The sequence below is a fragment of the Andrographis paniculata genome, unplaced genomic scaffold (assembly GCF_009805555.1).
Source record: "Andrographis paniculata isolate CXL003 unplaced genomic scaffold, ASM980555v1 Contig101END, whole genome shotgun sequence".
NCBI classification, from domain to species: Eukaryota; Viridiplantae; Streptophyta; class Magnoliopsida; order Lamiales; family Acanthaceae; genus Andrographis; species Andrographis paniculata.
Window position 1 is genome coordinate 36,444 of NW_026137371.1, and position 25,306 is coordinate 61,749.

A 25,306-nucleotide genomic window follows, 5' to 3' on the forward strand; every position below is an offset into this window, starting at 1 on the left:
CGGGACGGACGTAAAAATAAATCTATTCCTATATGCATAATGTTAAATTAAATTAAATGCATAAATGTAAAAAGAAAGGGACGAAATACTCCCTACGGTCGTCCGATCATCCGGCCACTCCCTCGTCTCCACATAAGCTTTACCTACAAATTAAAAACACTTAAAAATAAGTTAGTATAAAATATAGAAACAAAATTAATGCATGCATGTCCCGGGACGGACGTAAAAGTAAATCTATTTCTATATGCATAATTCTAAATTAAATTAAATGCATAAATGTAAAATGAAAGGGACGAATTACTCCCTACGGTCGTCCGATCATCCGGCCACTCCTCTCGTATGCATCTATAAAGATTTAAAATAGATATTAGTATATATGTATAGGAAACAACAAAATAATATTAAAATCACTTACCTTGTATTTGAAATCGAGATCGACGGATCTTTTCGCTTCCTCAAATCTCCCGATAAGCTTTACCTACAAAATAAAAAACACTAAAAAAATGTGTTAGTATAAAATTTAGAAACAAAGTTAATGTATGCAAGTCCCGGGACGTAAAAATAATTCTAACTCTATATGCAATATGATAACATCAATGCAATGCATAAATGTTAAAGAAAAATGAAGAACTACTCCCTATTATGTATGGTCGGTAGTCCGATCATGCGGCCGCTCCCTCCCGAATTAGAATCTCTAGTCGAGGAGGAAATGCCATCGCCATCGCCTTGGGTGCTGCTGTCCGTTAGGATCTTCCCACCATTTTTATTGACGTGTTTCAGCAGCTTCTTGGACAGTCTCTTCTTTGGGAAGACATGTACATATGGGGGTAGAAGGGTCTCTTGTGTCTCCTACAAAATAAGCACACAACATCATCGATCCAGAATAACTAACAAATCACATGCTTAAGTGAAGAGTCAAATCCAAAAGCATTCATTATTAGGTACATCATAACCAAGAAAAGTTCTAAGATTGAATTCTAAAATTTTCCAAGAAAAGTGCCAAAGTTCCAAGATTGGATTCCAAAATTTTCCAAGAAAAGTTCCAAGATTGGATTCTAAAATTTTCCAAGAAAAGTGCCAAAGTTCCCAAGATTGGATTCTAAAATTTTCCAAGAAAAGTTCCAAGATTGGATTCTAAAATTTTCCAAGAAAAGTTTCAAGATTGAAAAAGCACTTAAAATAAAGCAACAATTAATTTGTATTTTACCGATGAATATAGCAGCAAAAAAGGCTCTAAACCCTTGTAAATATTGAAGACTTCACCAAAATTACATTACCACTAGAGCAGTACTTACTTGTCGACAAGTGTCAGCTGGATCCCCGAAATTCTGCAGAACCCTCTTCACAAAACCTTCGGAATTCCACCTGCCCCTGCCCTTGCTTTGCTGCTATTGCATCGATCGATCGATCGAGATCGAAGCACTGCACTTGACCTCTCCCTTAAATGGAGCGCCCTCCTAAGCACTGCACTTGACCTCTTCCTTAAATGGATCGCCCTCCCTCGTGTAAGCACACCTCTTCCTAATTCCTAATTCCTAATTCCTAATTTCCTGTCACAAAACCAAGAACCCCCCTGCCCCTGCCCTGCCCTGCTCGTACCCCCCCATTGCATTTGTATTGCACCCCCAAAAACTTATAATAATGTATACAAAATAAAAATCAAGAATATTTATAATGTATGTTTTAACGGCTACTTACCTAAAATAAACCACTAACCATATATAATTTTATATTTTAATATTATGTGTATATTAAAATTAAAATCAAATTCAAATTCAAAATCATTATACTTAACGGCTACTTACCTAATATAAAACACTTACCATATATAATTTTATATTTTAATATTATGTGTATATTAAAATTAAAATCAAATTCAAATTCAAAATCATTATACTTAACGGCTACTTACCTAATATAAAACACTTACCATATATAATATTACATTTTAATACTATGTGTATATTAAAATTAAAATCAAATTCAAATTCAAAACCATTGTACTTAACGGCTACTTACCTAATATAAAAAGTTAACATATATAATTTCACATTTTAATATTATGTGTATATTAAAATTAAAATAATTTTTTTTAATATTATGTGTATATTAAAATTAAAATCAAAATTATTATGCTTAACGGCTACTTACCTAATATAAAAAGTTACCATATATAATTTCACATTTTAATATTATGTATATATTAAAATTAAAATAATTTCTTTTTTTTTAAATATTATGTGTATATTAAATTAAAATCAAAATCAAAATCATTATGCTTAACGGCTACTTACCTAATTTAAAACATTACCATATATAATACCCTCCTCCTATCTAATCTAATAAAAATTAAAATAATTTCTTTTTTTTAATATTATATGTATATATATTTTTATATTTAAATTATATTTTATTGCTTCTATAAAAATATAATATTTTATTTGAATATACTGCTGAAATTACATATATTTATTTATAATCATTAATTTTATTATATTACTAATGATATTTTAAATAGATTAATAATTTAAAATTTATTTTTCTGGTGTATTAATTTTGTATTTTAAGTTTAAAGTAGTGTAAAAAAAAATACCCGCTCCGTCCCAACTAATCTGTCCATTTTAGCTTAGGCACGAAGTTTTAGTTATGATATAATTAGTAAGTAATTAAGAAATATATTAGTAAAAATAATTATTGTCGCTACCGATTTCTTCGACCATTGTCGAGGGAATGAAGTGCGCATCGGCGATGAGTTCCTAGCTGAAATCAGCTAAATTTTATTACTAAAATCAAAAAAAAAAAAAAAATTTATCACTAATATCAAAAGAAAAAATTTAAAAATACTTTTACAAAAACGTCATATTGCAAACAAAGTGAAAAAGATTTAAAATAGATATTAGTATTTATATATGTATAGGAAACCATAAACTAATATTAAAATCACTTACCTTGGATTTGAAATCGAGATCGAATGATCTTTGCGGATCCCCTCGTCTCCACATAAGCTTTACCTACAAATTAAAAACACTTAAAAATAAGTTAGTATAAAATATAGAAACAAAATTAATGCATGCATGTCCCGGGACTTAAAAATAAATCTATTTCTATATGCATAATGGTAAAATAAATTAAATGCATAAATGTAAAAAGAAGGGGACGAATTACTCCCTATGATGTATTCGGTCGTCCGATCATCCGGCCACTCCCTCTCGTATGCATCTAAAAAGATTTAAAACACAAATTAGTATATATATGTATAGGAAACCATAAACTAATATTAAAATCACTTACCTTGGATTTGAAATCGAGATCGAAGGATCTTTGCGCTTCCTCTAATCTCCCCATAATTTTTACCTACAAACTAAAAACACTAAGAAAATAAGTTAGTATAAAATAAAGAAACAAAATTAGTGCATGCATGTCCCGGGACTTAAAAATAAATCTATTTCTATATGCATAATGCTAAAATAAATTAAATGCATAAATGTAAAAAGAAGGGGACGAATTACTCCCTATGATGTATTCGGTCGTCCGATCATCCGGCCACTCCCTCTCGTATGTATCTAAAAAGATTTAAAATAGATATTAGTATATATATGCATAGGAAACAACAAAATAATATTAAAATCACTTACTTGGATTTGAAATCGAGATCGAAGGATCTTTGCGCTTCCTCGAATCTCCCCATAAACTTTACCTACAAACTAAAAACACTAAAAAAATAAGTTAGTATAAAATAAAGAAACGAAATTAGTGCATGCATGTCCCGGGACTTAAAAATAAATCTATTTCTATATGCATAATGCTAAAATAAATTAAATGCATAAATGTAAAAAGAAGGGGACGAATTACTCCCTATGGTGTATTCGGTCGTCCGATCATCCGGCCACTCCCTCTCGCATGCATCTAAAAATATTTAAAATGGATATTAGTATATATATGCATAGGAAACAACAAAATAATATTAAAATCACTTACCTTGGATTTGAAATCGAGATCGAAGGATATTTGCGCTTCCTCTAATCTTCCCATAAGCTTTACCTACAAACTAAGAACACTAAAAAAATAAGTTAGTATAAAATATAGAAACAAAATTAATGCATGCATGTCCCGGGACTTAAAAATAAATCTATTCCTATATGCATAATGCTAAAATAAATTAAATGCATAAATGTAAAAAGAAGGGGACGAATTACTCCCTATGATGTATTCGGTCATCCGATCATCCGGCCACTCCCTCCCGTATGCATCTAAAAAGATTTAAAATAGATATTAGTATATATATACATAAGAAACAACAAAATTACATTAATATCACTTACCTTGGATTTGAAATCGAGATCGAAAGATCTTTGCGCTTCCTCTAATCTCCCCACAAGCTTTACCTACAAACTAAAAACACTAAAAAAATAAGTTAGTATAAAATATAGAAATAAAATTAATGCATGCATGTCCCGGGACTTAAAAATAAATCTATTTCTATATGCATAATGCTAAAATAAATTAAATGCATAAATGTAAAAAGAAGGGGACGAATAACTCCCTATGATGTATCCGGTCGTCCGGTCATCCGGCCACTCCCTCTCGTATGCATCTAAAAATATTTAAAATAGATATTAGTATATATATGTATAGGAAACCATAAAATAATATTAAAATCACTTACCTTGGATTTGAAATCGAGATCGAATGATCTTTGCGGATCCCCTCGTCTCCAGATAAGCTTTTCCTACAAATTAAAAACACTTAAAAATAAGTTAGTATAAAATATAGAAACAAAATTAATGCATGCATGTCCCGGGACTGACGTAAAAATAAATCTATTTCTATATGCATAATGCTAAATTAAATTAAATGCATAAATGTAAAAAGAAAGGGACGAAATACTCTCTACGGTCGTCCGATCATCCGGCCACTCCCTCGTCTCCACATAAGCTTTACCTACAAATTAAAAACACTTAAAAATAAGTTAGTATAAAATATAGAAACAAAATTAATGCATGCATGTCCCGGGACTGACGTAAAAATAAATCTATTTCTATATGCATAATGCTAAAATAAATTAAATGCATAAATGTAAAAAGAAGGGGACGAATAACTCCCTATGATGTATCCGGTCGTCCGATCATCCAGCCACTCCCTCTCGTATGCATCTAAAAATATTTAAAATAGATATTAGTATATATATGTATAGGAAACCATAAAATAATATTAAAATCACTTACCTTGGATTTGAAATCGAAATCGAATGATCTTTGCGGATCCCCTCGTTTCCCGATAAGCTTTTCCTACAAATTAAAAACACTTAAAAATAAGTTAGTATAAAATATAGAAACAAAATTAATGTATGCATGTCCCGGGACTGACGTAAAAATAAATCTATTTCTATATGCATAATGCTAAATTAAATTAAATGCATAAATGTAAAAAGAAAGGGACGAAATACTCTCTACGGTCGTCCGATCATCCGGCCACTCCCTCGTCTCCACATAAGCTTTACCTACAAATTAAAAACACTTAAAAATAAGTTAGTATAAAATATAGAAACAAAATTAATGCATGCATGTCCCGGGACTGACGTAAAAATAAATCTATTCCTATATGCATAATGCTAAATTAAATTAAATGCATAAATGTAAAAAGAAAGGGACGAAATACTCCCTACGGTCGTCCGATCATCCGGCCACTCCCTCGTCTCCACATAAGCTTTACCTACAAATTAAAAACACTTAAAAATAAGTTAGTATAAAATATAGAAACAAAATTAATGCATGCATGTCCCGGGACTGACGTAAAAATAAATCTATTTCTATATGCATAATGCTAAATTAAATTAAATGCATAAATGTAAAAAGAAAGGGACGAAATACTCTCTACGGTCGTCCGATCATCCGGCCACTCCCTCGTCTCCACATAAGCTTTACCTACAAATTAAAAACACTTAAAAATAAGTTAGTATAAAATATAGAAACAAAATTAATGCATGCATGTCCCGGGACGGACGTAAAAGTAAATCTATTTCTATATGCATAATGCTAAATTAAATTAAATGCATAAATGTAAAAAGAAAGGGACGAAATACTCTCTACGGTCGTCCGATCATCCGGCCACTCCCTCGTCTCCACATAAGCTTTACCTACAAATTAAAAACACTTAAAAATAAGTTAGTATAAAATATAGAAACAAAATTAATGCATGCATGTCCCGGGACTGACGTAAAAATAAATCTATTTCTATATGCATAATGCTAAAATAAATTAAATGCATAAATGTAAAAAGAAGGGGACGAATAACTCCCTATGATGTATCCGGTCGTCCGATCATCCAGCCACTCCCTCTCGTATGCATCTAAAAATATTTAAAATAGATATTAGTATATATATGTATAGGAAACCATAAAATAATATTAAAATCACTTACCTTGGATTTGAAATTGAAATCGAATGATCTTTGCGGATCCCCTCGTCTCCCGATAAGCTTTTCCTACAAATTAAAAACACTTAAAAATAAGTTAGTATAAAATATAGAAACAAAATTAATGTATGCATGTCCCGGGACTGACATAAAAATAAATCTATTTCTACATGCATAATGCTGAATTAAATTAAATGCATAAATGTAAAAAGAAAGGGACGAAATACTCTCTACGGTCGTCTGATCATCCGGCCACTCCCTCGTCTCCACATAAGCTTTACCTACAAATTAAAAACACTTAAAAATAAGTTAGTATAAAATATAGAAACAAAATTAATGCATGCATGTCCCGGGACTGACGTAAAAATAAATCTATTCCTATATGCATAATGCTAAATTAAATTAAATGCATAAATGTAAAAAGAAAGGGACGAAATACTCCCTACGGTCGTCCGATCATCCGGCCACTCCCTCGTCTCCACATAAGCTTTACCTACAAATTAAAAACACTTAAAAATAAGTTAGTATAAAATATAGAAACAAAATTAATGCATGCATGTCCCGGGACTGACGTAAAAATAAATCTATTTCTATATGCATAATGCTAAATTAAATTAAATGCATAAATGTAAAAAGAAAGGGACGAAATACTCTCTATGGTCGTCCGATCATCCGGCCACTCCCTCGTCTCCACATAAGCTTTACCTACAAATTAAAAACACTTAAAAATAAGTTAGTATAAAATATAGAAACAAAATTAATGCATGCATGTCCCGGGACGGACGTAAAAGTAAATCTATTTCTATATGCATAATGCTAAATTAAATTAAATGCATAAATGTAAAAGGAAAGGGACGAATTACTCCCTACGGTCGTCCGATCATCCGGCCACTCCCTCGTCTCCACATAAGCTTTACCTACAAATTAAAAACACTTAAAAATAAGTTAGTATAAAATATAGAAACAAAATTAATGCATGCATGTCCCGGGACGGACGTAAAAATAAATCTATTCCTATATGCATAATGTTAAATTAAATTAAATGCATAAATGTAAAAAGAAAGGGACGAAATACTCCCTACGGTCGTCCGATCATCCGGCCACTCCCTCGTCTCCACATAAGCTTTACCTACAGATTAAAAACACTTAAAAATAAGTTAGTATAAAATATAGAAACAAAATTAATGCATGCATGTCCCGGGACGGACGTAAAAGTAAATCTATTTCTATATGCATAATTCTAAATTAAATTAAATGCATAAATGTAAAATGAAGGGACGAATTACTCCCTACGGTCGTCCGATCATCCGGCCACTCCTCTCGTATGCATCTATAAAGATTTAAAATAGATATTAGTATATATGTATAGGAAACAACAAAATAATATTAAAATCACTTACCTTGTATTTGAAATCGAGATCGACGGATCTTTTCGCTTCCTCAAATCTCCCGATAAGCTTTACCTACAAAATAAAAAACACTAAAAAAATGTGTTAGTATAAAATTTAGAAACAAAGTTAATGTATGCAAGTCCCGGGACGTAAAAATAATTCTAACTCTATATGCAATATGATAACATCAATGCAATGCATAAATGTTAAAGAAAAATGAAGAACTACTCCCTATTATGTATGGTCGGTAGTCCGATCATGCGGCCGCTCCCTCCCGAATTAGAATCTCTAGTCGAGGAGGAAATGCCATCGCCATCGCCTTGGGTGCTGCTGTCCGTTAGGATCTTCCCACCATTTTTATTGACGTGTTTCAGCAGCTTCTTGGACAGTCTCTTCTTTGGGAAGACATGTACATATGGGGGTAGAAGGGTCTCTTGTGTCTCCTACAAAATAAGCACACAACATCATCGATCCAGAATAACTAACAAATCACATGCTTAAGTGAAGAGTCAAATCCAAAAGCATTCATTATTAGGTACATCATAACCAAGAAAAGTTCTAAGATTGAATTCTAAAATTTTCCAAGAAAAGTGCCAAAGTTCCAAGATTGGATTCCAAAATTTTCCAAGAAAAGTTCCAAGATTGGATTCTAAAATTTTCCAAGAAAAGTGCCAAAGTTCCCAAGATTGGATTCTAAAATTTTCCAAGAAAAGTTCCAAGATTGGATTCTAAAATTTTCCAAGAAAAGTTTCAAGATTGAAAAAGCACTTAAAATAAAGCAACAATTAATTTGTATTTTACCGATGAATATAGCAGCAAAAAAGGCTCTAAACCCTTGTAAATATTGAAGACTTCACCAAAATTACATTACCACTAGAGCAGTACTTACTTGTCGACAAGTGTCAGCTGGATCCCCGAAATTCTGCAGAACCCTCTTCACAAAACCTTCGGAATTCCACCTGCCCCTGCCCTTGCTTTGCTGCTATTGCATCGATCGATCGATCGAGATCGAAGCACTGCACTTGACCTCTCCCTTAAATGGAGCGCCCTCCTAAGCACTGCACTTGACCTCTTCCTTAAATGGATCGCCCTCCCTCGTGTAAGCACACCTCTTCCTAATTCCTAATTCCTAATTCCTAATTCCTAATTTCCTGTCACAAAACCAAGAACCCCCCTGCCCCTGCCCTGCCCTGCTCGTACCCCCCCATTGCATTTGTATTGCACCCCCAAAAACTTATAATAATGTATACAAAATAAAAATCAAGAATATTTATAATGTATGTTTTAACGGCTACTTACCTAAAATAAACCACTTACCATATATAATTTTATATTTTAATATTATGTGTATATTAAAATTAAAATCAAATTCAAATTCAAAATCATTATACTTAACGGCTACTTACCTAATATAAAACACTTACCGTATATAATTTTATATTTTAATATTATGTGTATATTAAAATTAAAATCAAATTCAAATTCAAAATCATTATACTTAACGGCTACTTACCTAATATAAAACACTTACCATATATAATATTACATTTTAATATTATGTGTATATTAAAATTAAAATCAAATTCAAATTCAAATTCAAAACCATTGTACTTAACGGCTACTTACCTAATATAAAAAGTTAACATATATAATTTCACATTTTAATATTATGTGTATATTAAAATTAAAATAATTTTTTTTAATATTATGTGTATATTAAAATTAAAATCAAAATTATTATGCTTAACGGCTACTTACCTAATATAAAAAGTTACCATATATAATTTCACATTTTAATATTATGTATATATTAAAATTATAATAATTTCTTTTTTTTAAATATTATGTGTATATTAAATTAAAATTAAAATCAAAATCATTATGCTTAACGGCTACTTACTTAATTTAAAACATTACCATATATAATACCCTCCTCCTATCTAATCTAATAAAAATTAAAATAATTTCTTTTTTTAATATTATATGTATATATATTTTTATATTTAAATTATATTTTATTGCTTCTATAAAAATATAATATTTTATTTGAATATACTGCTGAAATTACATTTATTTATTTATAATCATTAATTTTATTATATTACTAATGATATTTTAAATAGATTAATAATTTAAAATTTATTTTTCTGGTGTATTAATTTTGTATTTTAAGTTTAAAGTAGTGTAAAAAAAAAATACCCCCTCCGTCCCAACTAATCTGTCCATTTTAGCTTAGGCACGAAGTTTTAGTTATGATATAATTAGTAAGTAATTAAGAAATATATTAGTAAAAATAATTATTGTCGCTACCGATTTCTCCGACCATTGTCGAGGGAATGAAGTGCGCATCGGCGATGAGTTCCTAGCTGGAATCAGCTAAATTTTATTACTAATATCAAAAAAAAAAAAATTATCACTAATATCAAAAGAAAAAATTTTAAAGTACTTTTACAAAAACGTCATATTGCAAACAAAGTGAAAAAGATTCTAATATGAAACAATCGAAACTCTAACAAATATAAAAAAATAATAATAACTAATAAATAAATAGACTCATGTGTACTAAAAAAACATTCTTAGTTTTTTTTTTCTTTTTTAATCATTTTTATTAGTTTATTACAAATGTTTGTATTATCGGTTGCTGGCACCAAGAATTTTATTGAGAGAGAGAAAAAAAAATATCTATGAAGTTTTTAAAAGTTTAAAATAACTAAAATAAATATAAAATATAATAAAATAATATTTTTATTTGTTATAATAACATAAAATAAAAAAATATGTGACAAATAAACACTAACTTAATTATCAGAAAAATTTTGGAATAAAATTTGGTAGGTTTTTGATACGTAACAAGTGATTAAGTACGTCTTTCATTAATGCAATTATTAAAATGGTTATTCTATAAAGCCCGTATACTATTTCGTAAATTAAAATTAATTATTAATATTAAGGGTGTGTTTATTTGTGAGATTTATTTTAGTTTTCGATTCTTAAAATGTTTTACTAAAACAAAAAAGTATTAAATCAAATATATATACTTTCATTTATTATATTATAATAAAATTTAATTTTATATTCAAAATATTATTTCAATATATATATTTACATCAAATCAAATAGTTATTTTTATTCAAAATTTGAAATTTAGTTTGATTTGCTCTGCTATTGGTAGTAGTATTAATTGTAGTAGCCTTTGAATACTAAGCTATATGTTAACATTTATTGAATTTTTGGTAAATATTTACGTCAAATCAAATAATTATTCTAATTATTTTTTTTTATCTAATCGCATAATTTACAATCAATATAATAATATTTTTTAAAAAAAATAAAACAATTCAATAAATAAAACATTAAATTTATATCAAATAATAAAAATATTTCAACTTTTATTTCAATATTTCATCAAATAAAAATAGTTAAAATAACATTTTATTACATATATTATATTAACTAATCACACTACTTAACTATATAAACTATTTTTTCTTAAACTCCGCGCCAAAGAGAAACGCGACTAATTTCGCAGGACGGAGGGAGTATAAAAATAAAAATTAATTAAAAATTAGAATAAGTATCTTTGTTGTAGGTATAAAATAAAATAGAATGTCATCAACGTTGATGTGGTAAAGGGAGAAAGTGAGGCGGATGGTGAAAAAAAAAATATTTTAAGAATAGAACACAAAACACACCCTCGAACAAAAATACAAAAAAAAAAAAAAAAAAAAAAAAAACACAAAACACAAAACACAAAACAAACATACCCTGAGTATTATAAAAAGTTTTATTAAAAATTGATAAATATGATAAAATAAATAAGTAAAAATAGCGAAAAATTAATTAATATTTATTAAAATATGAATAATAAAATTTTAAATAAATAAAACTATTTATTTTTATCCGTCTCATTCTTTTTCGTCCGACCTGCGTAATAATTGTCCTTTTTCGCCCGACTTCCTCTTTCGACCGACCGCCGTATCAGCTGTCATTCTTCGCCCGACTTCCTCTTTCGACCGACCTCCGTACCAGCCGTCCTCCGTCCGACCTCATTTGGTCCGACCGCGGGCCAACCGACCACTGACCATCCGACCGGCCCAACCGACCACTGACCAACCGACCGGCTCTGTTTGTCTTGTCTCCTTAGATGGACAACTGGTTCAACAGACTATTCTCTTGACAGACCTCCGCGTTTGCCGATACTTCTTCTTTGCCCGACCTTAGCACATCCGATCTCCGTGCCCGACCTTGTCCTGTCCGACCTCCGTATCGGCCGATCATCCGTTTTTAAGATCCTGCTACCATTATTATTATTATTATTATTATTATTATTATTATTTGTACGTAACAATTATATTAGTATTACAAGACACTAATTGAAGTATATTTGCAATTTTTTCTTAATTTATACTATATTTTTATATAATATTTAATATTCAAATATTAACACGTAAAAAATAAATGAGGCTCCGGATGAAAATAGTATTTATTTTTGTTTGAATTTTTAATTTTATTTTACAAAAATACTAACATATGTATACAATATAAATAATTAAATTGAGTGTGGTATAGGTATCGGTATCGGTATTGGTAGCCTATGGGGACAAAAATCTGAAGCACATGGGGTGGGGTGGGGTGGGGTGGAACAGCACACGTGTGGCACTTGACTAAACATCATCTTCAAACCAAAGTTAAAATCATTATTTTTATTTTATTTTATTTCTCAATTTCCAATAAAATAACAAGATTGTACAAACCTTAATTAACCACTAATTATGAACATAAAAATAAATTTAATACTATTTCCAGCAAAATAACAAGAATTATACAAACCTTAAGTCACCACTAATTATTAACATAAAATAAATTTAATAATTCTACAGACAAACAGAAACAAACATAAATACACCCAATTATTATTATTATTATTATTCACAATTAAATTTTGTATTTAATATTTCTGATATTTTTAAAAAATAAAAATCGAAGTAATATATATTAAAATCTTAAAAAACTTATACAAATAGTTTGGGGGTTTGCATTTTGAGTTGAGATTTGAATAGTAAAAATTTTGAACTTGAATAGTTGTATGATGAGATATAAATAGGTGTTGACGTGGTGTTTTGAATATAAAATTGATTTTTAAGTATAATATAAAAAATAAAAAATAGATGTTTGATTTGATTTTTTGGGGGGAAAAAAATAGAATGAATAGTGTATTTAAAATTCAATCCCCAAACAAACACACCTTAATAAATTCGGCAAATATTCAATTCGAAAATAAATTTTTAATTTCAATTTAATTGGGATCGAATATTGCATTTTGGATATTTTCAACAATCTTAATTATATATTTAAATTGCATAGAGATATAGAATTATGCAGCACTACAATTGAATGGACAAATGAAGCCCAACAAGTGAGCAATTATTTTTTCCTGATTTATTTTATGCTCTTGTGGGCAAAACGGTCCTTTTGCTGTGAGGTGGAGAAAATCATGCCCGAAATCAGCCCTTTTTTATTTGGATGATGTGAGGGGATAAAGTGTAGTATAGAGATTAAATATAATTAATTATTTCCTATTTTAGAAATATTGCAGAGTGTTTAGGATATATCAAAAAAGAAATGTTGCAGGGTGCTTGAGACGGATGGAGTATAAATCTTTGCAAATCCTTCGAACAAACACACCCAATATTTTGAAATATTTTGAACTTTTATAATTGACTATTGAAAATTATAAAAAAATTATAAATTTTTTTATTTTTATTAATTTTAAATATTTTGTAAATAAATGAATGTTATGAAATCACAATCAAACGTATGCATTAATAGTTTAATGGCTTTGAACTTTATGGCTTTTGAAGGTTTTGGTTAACCATAGAGAATTATTCACCGGCCAGTTTGGGCCCTTTGCCATATAAATAAATATATAAGGATATTTAAGTGAGAGTGTTTTAAATAAAATAAATTTTAAATATAAAATATTAAATATGATATATTTTTTTTTAAAGAATATACTCCCTCCGTCCTAGTGCAAGATTGTCGTTTACTTTTTGCATGTAGATTTTTAAATATTAATATTATAATGAGTTGGAGTGAAAAAAATGAAAATGCGCCTATTCGTATTGTGTAATATAAAAGTAATGACATAAATTTATGTTCACTTTCCTTTTAAAGTTGTTACTTAAAAAAAATTGGTAAAAAAACACATTCACTAAAAGAAAAAATCATTTCTATAATAATTTTTTTTTGTCTCTGAATCTACTTTTTCCGCTACTAATGACATTAGAGACAGAATTAAGAATGAAATTATGTTAGCTATGTGAACTTTAGGGACGGAATTCTGTTACAAATATATTATTTTTTTGTATTTGTGTACATTTTTAGTGTAGAAAGCAAAAAGTAACCATTATTATTATTTTTATTAAAATTCATGATCAAATATTTAAGAACATATTTAGCGACGGGGTATTATTTTGACTCACAAAATATCATATTAAAATAATATTTAAATTAAATGTCAAATTAAATACTAAAATCAAATACACCCCTTCTATGTTTGAATATGATGCAAAATTAATACTCATTTTTAAAAAAAAAAATTAAAAAAATCTTGATGATTATAAATAAATAAATAATCTAATAATAATAATAATAATAATAATAATAATAATAATAATTTGAGAAAAACACCCTCCTACAAAAATGAATTGTATAATTGTAGAGTTTGTTAATATTGATTATTGATTAATTGCTAAATCACCTAACAAATTTTATTGTGTTTGTTATGATACATATATTTATTTATCTATTAAGCTCTATGATTGGATGTTAATTAATTATCATAATTCATGTATTAGTATATTACTTAATTTAATTGATTTAGATACCACCTACCAAATTATTAATCTTACAACTAATTTAGATGCTTTACCAAATATTTTATTTCACTCATTTCATACTATATTCCTAACCATACCTAAGCTCCTCCCCAAGACCTCCTCTATCCATTCCTCCACCACGCCGCCACCGCCGCCCCACATTTCCGACCACCGGAAAACCACGTCCACCACCGCCTCCTCGACATCCAAGAAAACCGCCTTGTCGCCGCAAGCACATTCGAATTTCGATCGCAACGCTCGCTTTGCCCGCTTGCGATCATCGTCGAACCTGTCGAAAAAGATCCGAGTTTCGATGGTTTTAAGGAACGCTAACGGAGAACTATGTTGTCCCGTTACCGTCGGCTCGCACGTCACATCGCTCGATATCGGACTATAGTTTTCGTTGTCGCCTATGTTGTCAACGTCAGCTATTACATTGAGGTCGAGGTCGAGGTCGAGGACGAGGCCGACACTTTTCTCAACCTCGACTTCATCGATTTTTTCGCACCTCCTCGGACACTTCCACGGCCTAATTGCCGCGTCATCTCGATTCATCTTTCTTTAAGGTTCGGATTTGAATATTTCGATTTATAGACAATGAGTTTCATCGAAATGACAGTCGATACTACATCGTCATCCCCAAACTTATTACACCCACGTGTCATAATCGCCGTCGCCGTATATTGTCAATATAAATATAACACGTGTCCACGTACGACGCTTTCGCCCCTCCAAAATATCGGCGAGAAACCTAAAAAACCCGGGATCAGCCGAATCGACATTTTCGACCAACACGATGAGCTTTCCGACGCTCCGCAACGCCATTTCGAGCGCGGCCGAGTTCTCAGACACCGTAAACGGGCAATTATTCTTCGGGTCCAAACAGAATAAAAAATCCGAAGAACCGAATACCGCCTTCGCTATTACGACGGCTAATCTTTTCTTTCCGACAATATCGTTCCCCCGAATTAACATCCACGTATCTTGTTGATGATCGTAACCGTCCATCAATGGGGTCGCTATCGACGGTATCGACTCGATTTGCCACGAAATGCTCTCTCTAAGCGTCCCGACAATATCCTCTTCGACTCGGTCGCAATCGCATTTGCGATGTGTTCCGAGGGTCAACACTGTATCTGCCGCCTTGTATTTATTAGGACAATGTGAGACGTACGATGAAGAAATGTAGCGACGGCTTCGATTTTCTTCATGAAGTAATATCTCCTGAATTGTATAAACATATTAAGGGTCTACAAATTTAACTTCAATTCATTGGGTTTGTTTGGTTGTGTTTTTTAACTTTATTTGAAATAATGTGTTAGATCTGCCATTTTCTTTTTTCAGTTAGTATTTTGATGTGATATTTTATACTTTATTAAAAAATTAATAGTATATTTTTAATAAAAATTATGTTATAAATAATATTGATTTGAATTCAAAATAGTAACAAAATAAAACCCATCAATTAAAGGTTCTTTACTTATATTTTGAATTTATTTTTCATATTGTTTAGAAACTAAATTACATATTTTTTAATAAAAATCTTAACTGTCTCACCAGTTAGATCTAAAAAATCTGAGTATTAAAGTGTTTGTGTTTAGTTTTAAGTGTTATATATAAAAATAAATAAAAAAAATAATTCAGTAATACTTCCTCCGTCTCTTAACAATCTATCTATTTTTCTATTTTGTTGTCCCGTAACAAAGTATTTATTTCTTTTTTTTTTAGTAATTGTATTATCTGCCTAACATTACAAATACCCTTCCAATTACAATATATTACACAAATGTCATTACCTTTATGTAATACAATAGTTAATTTAGTCTTTTTATCTTTATTTCTACTTTATCCTAATATAAAACTAATATTTTTAAAACTTTGTGCAAAAAGCAAATGGATATATAGATATGAGACGGAGGGAGTACAATAAATGAAATGTTTAGTTCTTTTAATTGAATTATGATTTTATTTTTTTAATAATGTATAATTGTTGTATGTACATATATTAAAATTTGTTAGATTTTTTCACTAATACTACTTAAGAATTATGACTAAACTTGTTCTATTGGTGAACTGAGATATGTAATTTAATTAAGAGTATGTTTGTTTTGTCAAATAGTTTAAAATAATATATAATTTTTTATTTTAGATAGAAAAATTCTGTAAATAATATAAAATAATAATTATTTATATTATTTTGTTTTAAGAAAAAGAATAAATCCTAAATATTTTATACCCAAATATATACCTTGTTGAAAATGGACGTACTAGAATAGTTGGGGCAACATGGGAGTAGGCCACTTTCGTCTTCTTCCTTGGGAATAATTACTAAACCTTTAGGTTTTAAGATACTGCACAACATTCAGAATTATAAAAATAAGATTTAATATATATTTTTTATTTGAATTTGAATTTAAATAATATTTTATAAAAATAAATAATAATTTTATTAAAATCATGCAAACGAATATTAAATATAGTAAGTTGAAATACAAACCAAACAAATCCATGAATCGCAAGAAAGATATGTAAGATTTATTTAAAGGAATAATTCTATTTTAAATGAATAATTATAGTAATCATCTGATTTCAAATTATTATATTATTATTGTTGATTGTTGTTATTATTATTATTATGTATTTTTAATTTTGATATTATAATTAATAATATAAAGTGTTGATATATATACACCACAGTGTGTTTATATCATAATTTTTTTGGTCTGAGTACCAAACTATTACGCGTTTGTTTGAGTTTTTATTATAATTTTTTTAGGTATGAATAGTAATTTGATTTTTATATTTAGTGTATGTAAATAATAGTACTCCATCCGTCCAAAACTATAGTCTAATTAGGTTGACACGAGATTTAAAGATATTAATACTATATTGATAGTTAGTAAAAAATATAGATAAAAGACTTTTTTGGCCCTGCGAATGTATTAGTGTAAAAATCAGTGACAAATGTATAATAAAAATGAAAAAGTATAGATAATTTTATGGTGATATGGTTATTTATGAAAATAAGAGTATTGTTTTGGGACGGACAAAAATGGTAAACAAGACTATTGTATTGAGACGGAGGGAGTATAATTTATAAAAAGTTATAAAAAATAGTAAAGTAAAGAATTTGAAATCAAGTAAACGGTGCTTATATGTCATAATATTAAATGCTTTCTATATTAAAATTACGTTAAGAAATATGTTTTGAAAAATATTTTGGAGTTTTAAGTTGATTAGGAAATATGAAATAAAAAAAAAAAAAAGAAATAGAATAAAAAAAATGTTTGATATAATATAAATAGGTAATGAATATGATATTTTAATAAAAAAAATTGGCATTTGATAAGTATTTTTGAAAAGAAATGCTAGACCAATGTTTATTTGCAGGTTTGATTTTTTTGTTTGAATTTTTTAATAATTAAAATTTAAATTTGAATAATCATTTGATATGATATAAGTTGATATTGTCATACTAATGTGATTTTTAAATACTCCCTCCGTCCCACATAATTTGTCCTTATTTTCTATTTTCGTTCGTCCCACATAATTTGTCCCTATTTTCTACTTTTGCCACGGGTTTTTAGGTGAGTACTATTAAGTATGATAATTTAGAAATTATGTTATGTGATGGAGAGAGAAATATATATTTTATTTTATTTTTATTTGGATGATGTGAGGGGATAAAGTGTAGTGTAGATATTAAGTATAATTAATTATTTCCTATTTTGGAAATATTCCAGAGTGTTTGAGATATATCAAAAAAGAAATGTTTGAGGGAGTATAAATCTTTGCAAATCATTCGAACAAGCACACTCAGTATTTTGAACTTTTATAATTGACTATTGAAAATAATTTTTTTTATTTTTATTCATTTTAAAAATTTTGTAAATAAATCAATGTTACGAAACCACAATCAAACGTATCCATTAATAGTTTAATGGCTTTGAACTTTATGGGCTTTTGAAGGCTATGGTTAACAATAGAGAATTATTCACAATTTGGGTGCTTTGCCATATAAATAAATATATAATGATATTTAAGTGAGAGTGTTTTAAATAAAATAAATTTTAAATATAAAATATTAAATATGATATATATATTTTTAATGAATATACTTCCTCCGTCCAGTGCAAGGTTGCCGTTTACTTTTTGCATGTAGATTTTTAAATATTAGTATTATAATGAGTTGTAGTGAAAAAAAAATGAAAATGCGCCTATTAGTATTGTGTAATATAAAAGTAATGACATTTGTGTAATATAGCATAAGTTGGAAGGATATATATTATGTTAGGTAGATAGTACAATTACTAAATTAGGAAATGATAACCTTATTTTGGGACGGACAAAATGAAAAATGACAACCTTTCAATGAGACGGTCGGAGTACTATAATTTACAGTATAATTAATACTATAAAAAGTAAATTAAAAAAATGTAATTACAATATATTTTTAGACACGATTAGCGTTATGCTTGAGAAATAAATTTAAGTTAACACAATTTATAACTTCAGGGAATGTATATTGATGCCCAATATTTAAGAAAATGACAATTATAATGACGTTAATTATATTTAAATAAAGAGAAATATTTTCATTACTTTTTATTAAAGGATATAAAAATAATTATTTCGCTAAAGTATATATACTTCAAATCAGAAGCTTGAATTTTATATATAAAATATTAATTATTTACTATTAAATTTCTAATTAGTGAAAATTATGGCATGTGCTCTTAATTTTGTGTTACATTTGTAAATATTAATATAAATACTATATAAAAAATAGCATATTTGTAATCGAAATTTCGTCTCTAAAATTCACATAGCTAACGCAACCAATCTTTAATAGTCACTAATATCATTGCTAACAAAAAAAAAAAAAAAGATTTAATGGCGAAAAATTTATTTTCTTAAAATGAAATGATGTACGCACAACCGGTTCATACGAACGATACCCTTAGGATTTTTCATCAGATGGGTGTTGTGTATAGCTGGCAGCCTAATTCTTATATTATTATTTATATATAAATCATAATTATTTATATGCTTATAATATAATACTCTCCATTTTATATTTATGTAAATTAAAAAATATTTATAATATTAAATAATTATTAAAAAACAAAAATAGATAAATTGTTACCAAATCAAATCACTCCAACAATCCAATTCACGCGCCGCGCCGCCGTCACCCACCTTGCCCTCCGCCGTTTCTTCTTCTTCGTTTTCTTTCTTTCTTCCTTACTTTCTCCCCCTCTTCTCTTTTTTCTTTCCTTTTCTTCTAAGTTGCGCCGCCGCCGCCGCCCGCTGGAGTATCCGGTGCGGCTTTTTTTAATTTCCCTCTCTTTCTTCATTTCCCTCTGATTGTGCTTCCGTTTACTAGGAAATCGAGTATGTTTTAACATTTTCCTCATCTATTTTTTCATTTTCTTTGCTTCTCCTACCGGTGGTCTCCGGTCGCCGGCGCTTCCGTTTCAGACCTCTTTGCCCAAGTTTTTCCGGTAGCTAGGGTGCACAGAAAATCGCACCAACAAACAAACATGGCCAAGTTTATTCTCTAACACCAGTTTTGCTTGTAGGTTTTGTAAGTCGTTAGTCGAAAATTTTGGGTCAAATACAGTTCGTGAAAGCTCACATTCGAAGTTCCACCATGTTCGCTCAAGTCAGGTATCGGTTGCAACAGAGTAAGAACCAATTTTCAATTTCTTCGATTACTTTCACATTCCCCTTTCAATTACATCTCCAAATCGCTCAATTTCATCTCCTACCTGCATTTCCCCAGCAATTCTCCGTTCGCGCATCGTTGAAAACCCTGGAACTCCGATCTCCAGTACAGGATCGTGCGTTTCCTTATATTCCACTTCCACAAGGATATACAGCGGTCCGATTTCGAGATCACTGCGCAAGCGAATCAACAGAAGAGCTAGATTGGCAGCAAAACCTGTTCTAGACAAAACAGTTTTCCAAAAATGTGTATCTCAGCTGCTGCCTAGGTTCACCCCGGAGGATCTCCACAATGTGATAATCGAACAGGACGATCCATTGGTGTGCTTCAATTGGGCGTCTCAGCAGCACAGATTCAGGCACACCGTGTTCACCTATCACGTCACGATCCAAAAGCTCGGTGCGGCCAAAATGTACAAGGAAATGGACGATATCGTCAATCAGGTTCTAGCTATCCCTAACCTGGGCTCTGAGCCTCTTTTCAATACCATGATATATTACTTCATTGAGGATAGGAAGCTTGTTAGGGCTGTGAATATATACAAGCATATGCGTGCTTCCCGGAATTTAGATTGCCGGCCGTCGATTCGTACCTATAACATATTGTTTGCAGCATTTCTGAGCCGCAGGACGAACAACTATATTAACCGAATGTATATTGAGACAATAAGGTGCCTGTTCAAGCAAATGGTTGATGATGGAGTCGAGCCCGATATTTTTTGTTTGAGTGCTATGATAAAAGGGTATGTGATGTCACTTCGTATGAACGATGTCCTTAGAATTTTTCATCAGATGGAATTGTAAATAGCTGAATAGTCACTTAAGAAAGCAAACTATCTCTCGTTTGCGTTCATTAAATTTTTGTTGTTAGAGCAAGGAGTGCTTAGAGAAAGTTGCGGAAACCATCAAATTTCTATCGGCACGCGGAGACTCTTACATCCTATTACTCACAGGTGGGATTCGTAGTCATCACTTCAATTGTGCTTTACTCTTGTTTCTACATATCGACATTGGATTATACCTTCCTTGAATATGCGGCCTCTTTTTGTGTTTCTTCAAACCATTTTCTTCATTACTTTGTTGTTCCTCGTACACATAAGATTAGACTTTGCGACATAGATGAACTTAAACTAGATTGACGATAGTTTATATCCTATAAAGTGGCATTTTCAACAGGCATGAAATCAATTATTGTTCTTCTATGCTCCAAGTTTAGATAAGGGGTTTTCAGGTATTAGAAGGGAAATAATGGAGCTTAGCCCTCAGTTTTCAATTAATCTAAATTCATCCGATTCTAATTCCATGGATGTGGAAGACTCTATACTTTGTTATGATCACAAGGGATACAATAGTAGCTGTGAGCTCTTGAAATCACGCCCTCAGTCAGTGTAAATCACAAGGATTTTTGGAATACCTTAAGTTCTACTATTGTGACTGCCATGAGAGTGGATGGACTTTTTTGGTATTTGGTGTCTGGCTTGCTGCATTGTTCTATCTATTAGGCAATACGGCAGGCAGCCGATTATTTCTGTATTTCTTTGGAGAAGCTTTCCAGTCTGTTGAAGCTCTCTCCCTCCAACTGTTGCTGGAGTCACTCTGCTTGGTGCTCCTGATGTATTTGCTAGTTTTGCGGCTTTTGTAGGGACTGGAGCCGGGGAGGTTGGGCTCAACAGTGTGCTCGGAGGAGCAGTCTTTGTTACTTGCATCGTTGTTGGGGCTGTTTCACTTTGTGTTGCGCAACAGGACGTCCAGATTGATAACAAGTGTTTTGTAAGGGATATTTTGTTTTTCATCTTTACACTTACGGCCCTTTCATTAATCTTGTTTGTTGGTAAAGTGACTGTGTGGGCTGCTATTGCTTTTGTATCGATTTATGTAGTATATGCCTTTGTCGTTGCTGCTAATGAACTGTTGAGGACCCATACCCAAAGGCTGAAATTGGATGCGTTTACTCCATTGCTTCCAGTTGTAGGAAGTCTGTTTTCCATGGGAAATCAAGAGGATGAGTCCATGTTTAGCTCATTGCTTGAGGTTGAAACCGAGAGTAATGCGCAGTCACATGCTTCGTTGCTGCAGTGGATGTGCGCTACTAATGTGGCAATATGACGGAGACAAGAATCTGTGGAGATGGAATGAGGAAGATACGGAAGCACATCGGCCATTGTTTTCATTTTTGAAGCTATGTTCTCTAATGCACTTGCCATTAACAGTTCCAAGGCGACTCACTGTTCCTGGTCTAAGGTATATGCTGTTGGCTGTGCCTTATGTGCACCAATTCTTCTTGCATTTCTATGGAAAACAATCTTGACAATGGACATCTTGAGCAAGATTGTTTTATTTCAATTTTTGCTCCCAAAGATTTCAAATACGTTTCTAAATATGATGTTGAATTGGCAACATTTGTGTGAGTGAAATTGGATTCATATTCTTGGAGTAATCGTGACTGATTCAATAGAACTTTGAATTTGTGTTTTTGCTTGAATTTGTTGAGTTGCATAGATCTTTCATCTTTAGGGGATTGACTATTCACACATACGAGGAAACAAGAAGCTTTGTAGGCAATGTGATTATTTCCGGTCTTAATTTTGAGGAAAAGATTGATTGCAATTGCCAATTGGTGAGACCAAGATTTTATGGCTTGCTATATTTTATTATCCTTCTGCAGAGAATATTTCGCTTAATTTTAATTACAGTATATATGTATAAGTTTTGATGGATTTATGTTAGATATTTGATGCACCATAATATGTGTTCATGGTCTGTAATTATAGAAACATACATTTGTGGTATGTTATTCTGCGAGGATTGATCATAAATAACTATTTTTTTTTACTCTAATCACGCAGGTGTGGATACATCACGGCTAAGGATGTTCTTGAATTAGTTGAGGAACATATCCTAAAGGGTGAAATCGTTGAGAAGCTTTGGAGGTTTAGCAATTCTCTCTGAATATATATGTTCTCTTCTCCTCCCCTTCTTATCTTACAAATTATATGCATTATTAATTAAATCAGGGGCCAAATGGGTACTACTATTGGCAAATCAAGTGTGGCCTTATTTGATAGCCACAACCCACCAAGTGGACTTGATACAGTTAAAGTTAAATAAAAAAAAGATGCCACCTGGATTGTGGTTATTATATTGAGCATCACTTCAGCTGCTACTATTGCTTATGGCATCTACCGAAGAAGAAGGTGAAGTTTCCTTAATCTCTTTGCCATGCTTACAATTTATAATAAAGAAAGAGCTATAGTAGTACTACTAATAGTTCAAGTGAGTAGTCATGAGTCTTAACTGTTGGTGAAGTTGGTTAATTTCCGTTACTCTTCAAATGTTTGCTGTTGTTTAGCCTCTTGACGTTGATAATGCAGATGCATGCATAAGAAGGATAATATGATATGTTTGTTAGGGAACTTCTAGAAATATCGTTTCATGCCACTTTGTTTGTTATTTTCATGCAAAGACCAATGTTTTAGTGGTTTATTTCAAACGGCCTATTTATGATGAAAGTTATACTTGATGTTTGAATTCATGAAAATATATTTTGAAACATTAGTCCGCTGGTAGTGAACTTTTTAAGAAACACATATTGCATACCTATTATGAAAGTAGTATATAGGGATTTGTGAATAATGTGTTGCTCTGTAAAATATTGTTTAAATTATGTACGAAGGAAGTGAAATTCTATGTTCTCTAAGTGCCAATTGATTTAAGCTATTATTCACAATCAGGTGTTGCAATTTTAATATTTCAACTTGCTTTGTTAAGTTTCGTCGAAAGGTTTGTTTAAAATTTATTTTATTCTTCGTGGTTCTTTTATTTAGAGATTACTGCCATATACCTAACAATGTGGAATTTTTAATTAAATTTACGAAATTTCTGCATGATAGATATTGTTTTGTAAATTTGTTAGACCAATTCATGGTTAATTATCACTATATATGTCCAGAGATCTTTTTTGATTTAGAATGGAATAAGGTTGATTTTAGACTTGCCCATTCGGTTTCGAACCTTCGGTTTGCCGATTTTTGAACCGACGGTTACGGTTCAAATCGAAATCCGGCACAAACCGAACCGAAATTGTCATCCCACGGTTCGGTTTCGGTTTGTGAATTTTCCAAATCGTAACGGTTTGAACCCGCGGTTTATATTATTTTTTTTTAAAAAAATCTCTCACCACTCACAGGGAGGCTAGGCAAAGAAGAAGAAAAAAAAGAGGAAAGAGGGAGGAGGGAACAGGAAGACCGAAAAGAAAAGAAAAGGAAAACCTGTTGGCGCGGCTGCCGTCTGCTGTCGATGATGATATAGTATGTGTAAATGTATTATTGATTAGGAATTTAGGGTAAATTGTGTATATTAATAATAATGATATTATAATTATGATTAATTTTTTATATATATATATTATTAAACTTTTCTAAATATAAAAATAATATTAATCTTAATAAATATCAATAGTTATTAATAATATTAAAAAAATAATACTATTTATATATTTAAGTTTTGTAATTTTTTATCATATCAATATTTTTACATTTATTTTTATGTTCTTTTTTTATTTAAAATTTAATTTAATTATTTACTATATTTATTATTTAAATTATTTTTATAATGTAATAATTTAATTATTTATTTATATATATGATTTTTACATAATAAATAAATAATAAATATATCTGAATAAAATTGATATCAAACTTAATAAATTTTAATTAAATTCAAATTTAGAAAAATAGAAAATAAAAAAGGAAAATATTAAAAATGAATATATATAAACCGGCGGTTCAAACTGTAATCGACGGTTTTAAATTGAAACCGGCGGTTTATAAATCGTAATCGAAACCGTCAAACCGTAACCAAAACCGTTATTTGGAAGGTTCGGTTTCGATTTGATAT

At 30.3% G+C, this 25,306-nt stretch overlaps 1 protein-coding gene across 5 annotated transcripts; it reads left to right on the top strand.

Annotated features, from left to right (window-relative positions):
• The first annotated feature begins 19,921 nt into the window (after positions 1 to 19,921).
• LOC127245805 (pentatricopeptide repeat-containing protein At2g27800, mitochondrial-like) lies at positions 19,922 to 24,806 on the top strand. Of its 5 annotated transcripts, none has more exons than XM_051267125.1 (9): positions 19,922 to 20,370; positions 20,469 to 21,153; positions 21,282 to 21,363; positions 22,053 to 22,180; positions 22,290 to 22,651; positions 22,925 to 23,027; positions 23,257 to 23,340; positions 23,425 to 23,604; positions 24,597 to 24,806. In XM_051267125.1, exons 1-3 carry the CDS (start codon positions 20,337 to 20,339, stop codon positions 21,295 to 21,297), a joined length of 735 nt encoding a protein of 244 aa, XP_051123082.1. In that variant the 5' UTR covers positions 19,922 to 20,336; the 3' UTR covers positions 21,298 to 21,363; positions 22,053 to 22,180; positions 22,290 to 22,651; positions 22,925 to 23,027; positions 23,257 to 23,340; positions 23,425 to 23,604; positions 24,597 to 24,806. The 5 variants fall into 5 exon arrangements, with proteins under 5 accessions (XP_051123082.1, XP_051122949.1, XP_051122868.1 ...); XM_051266992.1 differs by lacking the exon at positions 22,925 to 23,027 and having other exon boundaries at positions 19,922 to 20,077; positions 20,266 to 20,370; XM_051267057.1 differs by lacking the exon at positions 22,925 to 23,027 and having other exon boundaries at positions 19,925 to 20,005; positions 20,165 to 20,370.
• Positions 24,807 to 25,306: the final 500 nt, after the last annotated feature.

Coding starts and splice junctions, on each gene's coding strand:
- LOC127245805 (XM_051267125.1), top strand. CDS start 20,337: ATGTTCGCTCAAGTCAGGTATCGGTTGCAACAGA. Junction 20,371..20,468: donor CAGGTATCGGTTGCAACAGA/GTAAGAACCAAT, acceptor GCATTTCCCCAG/CAATTCTCCGTTCGCGCATC.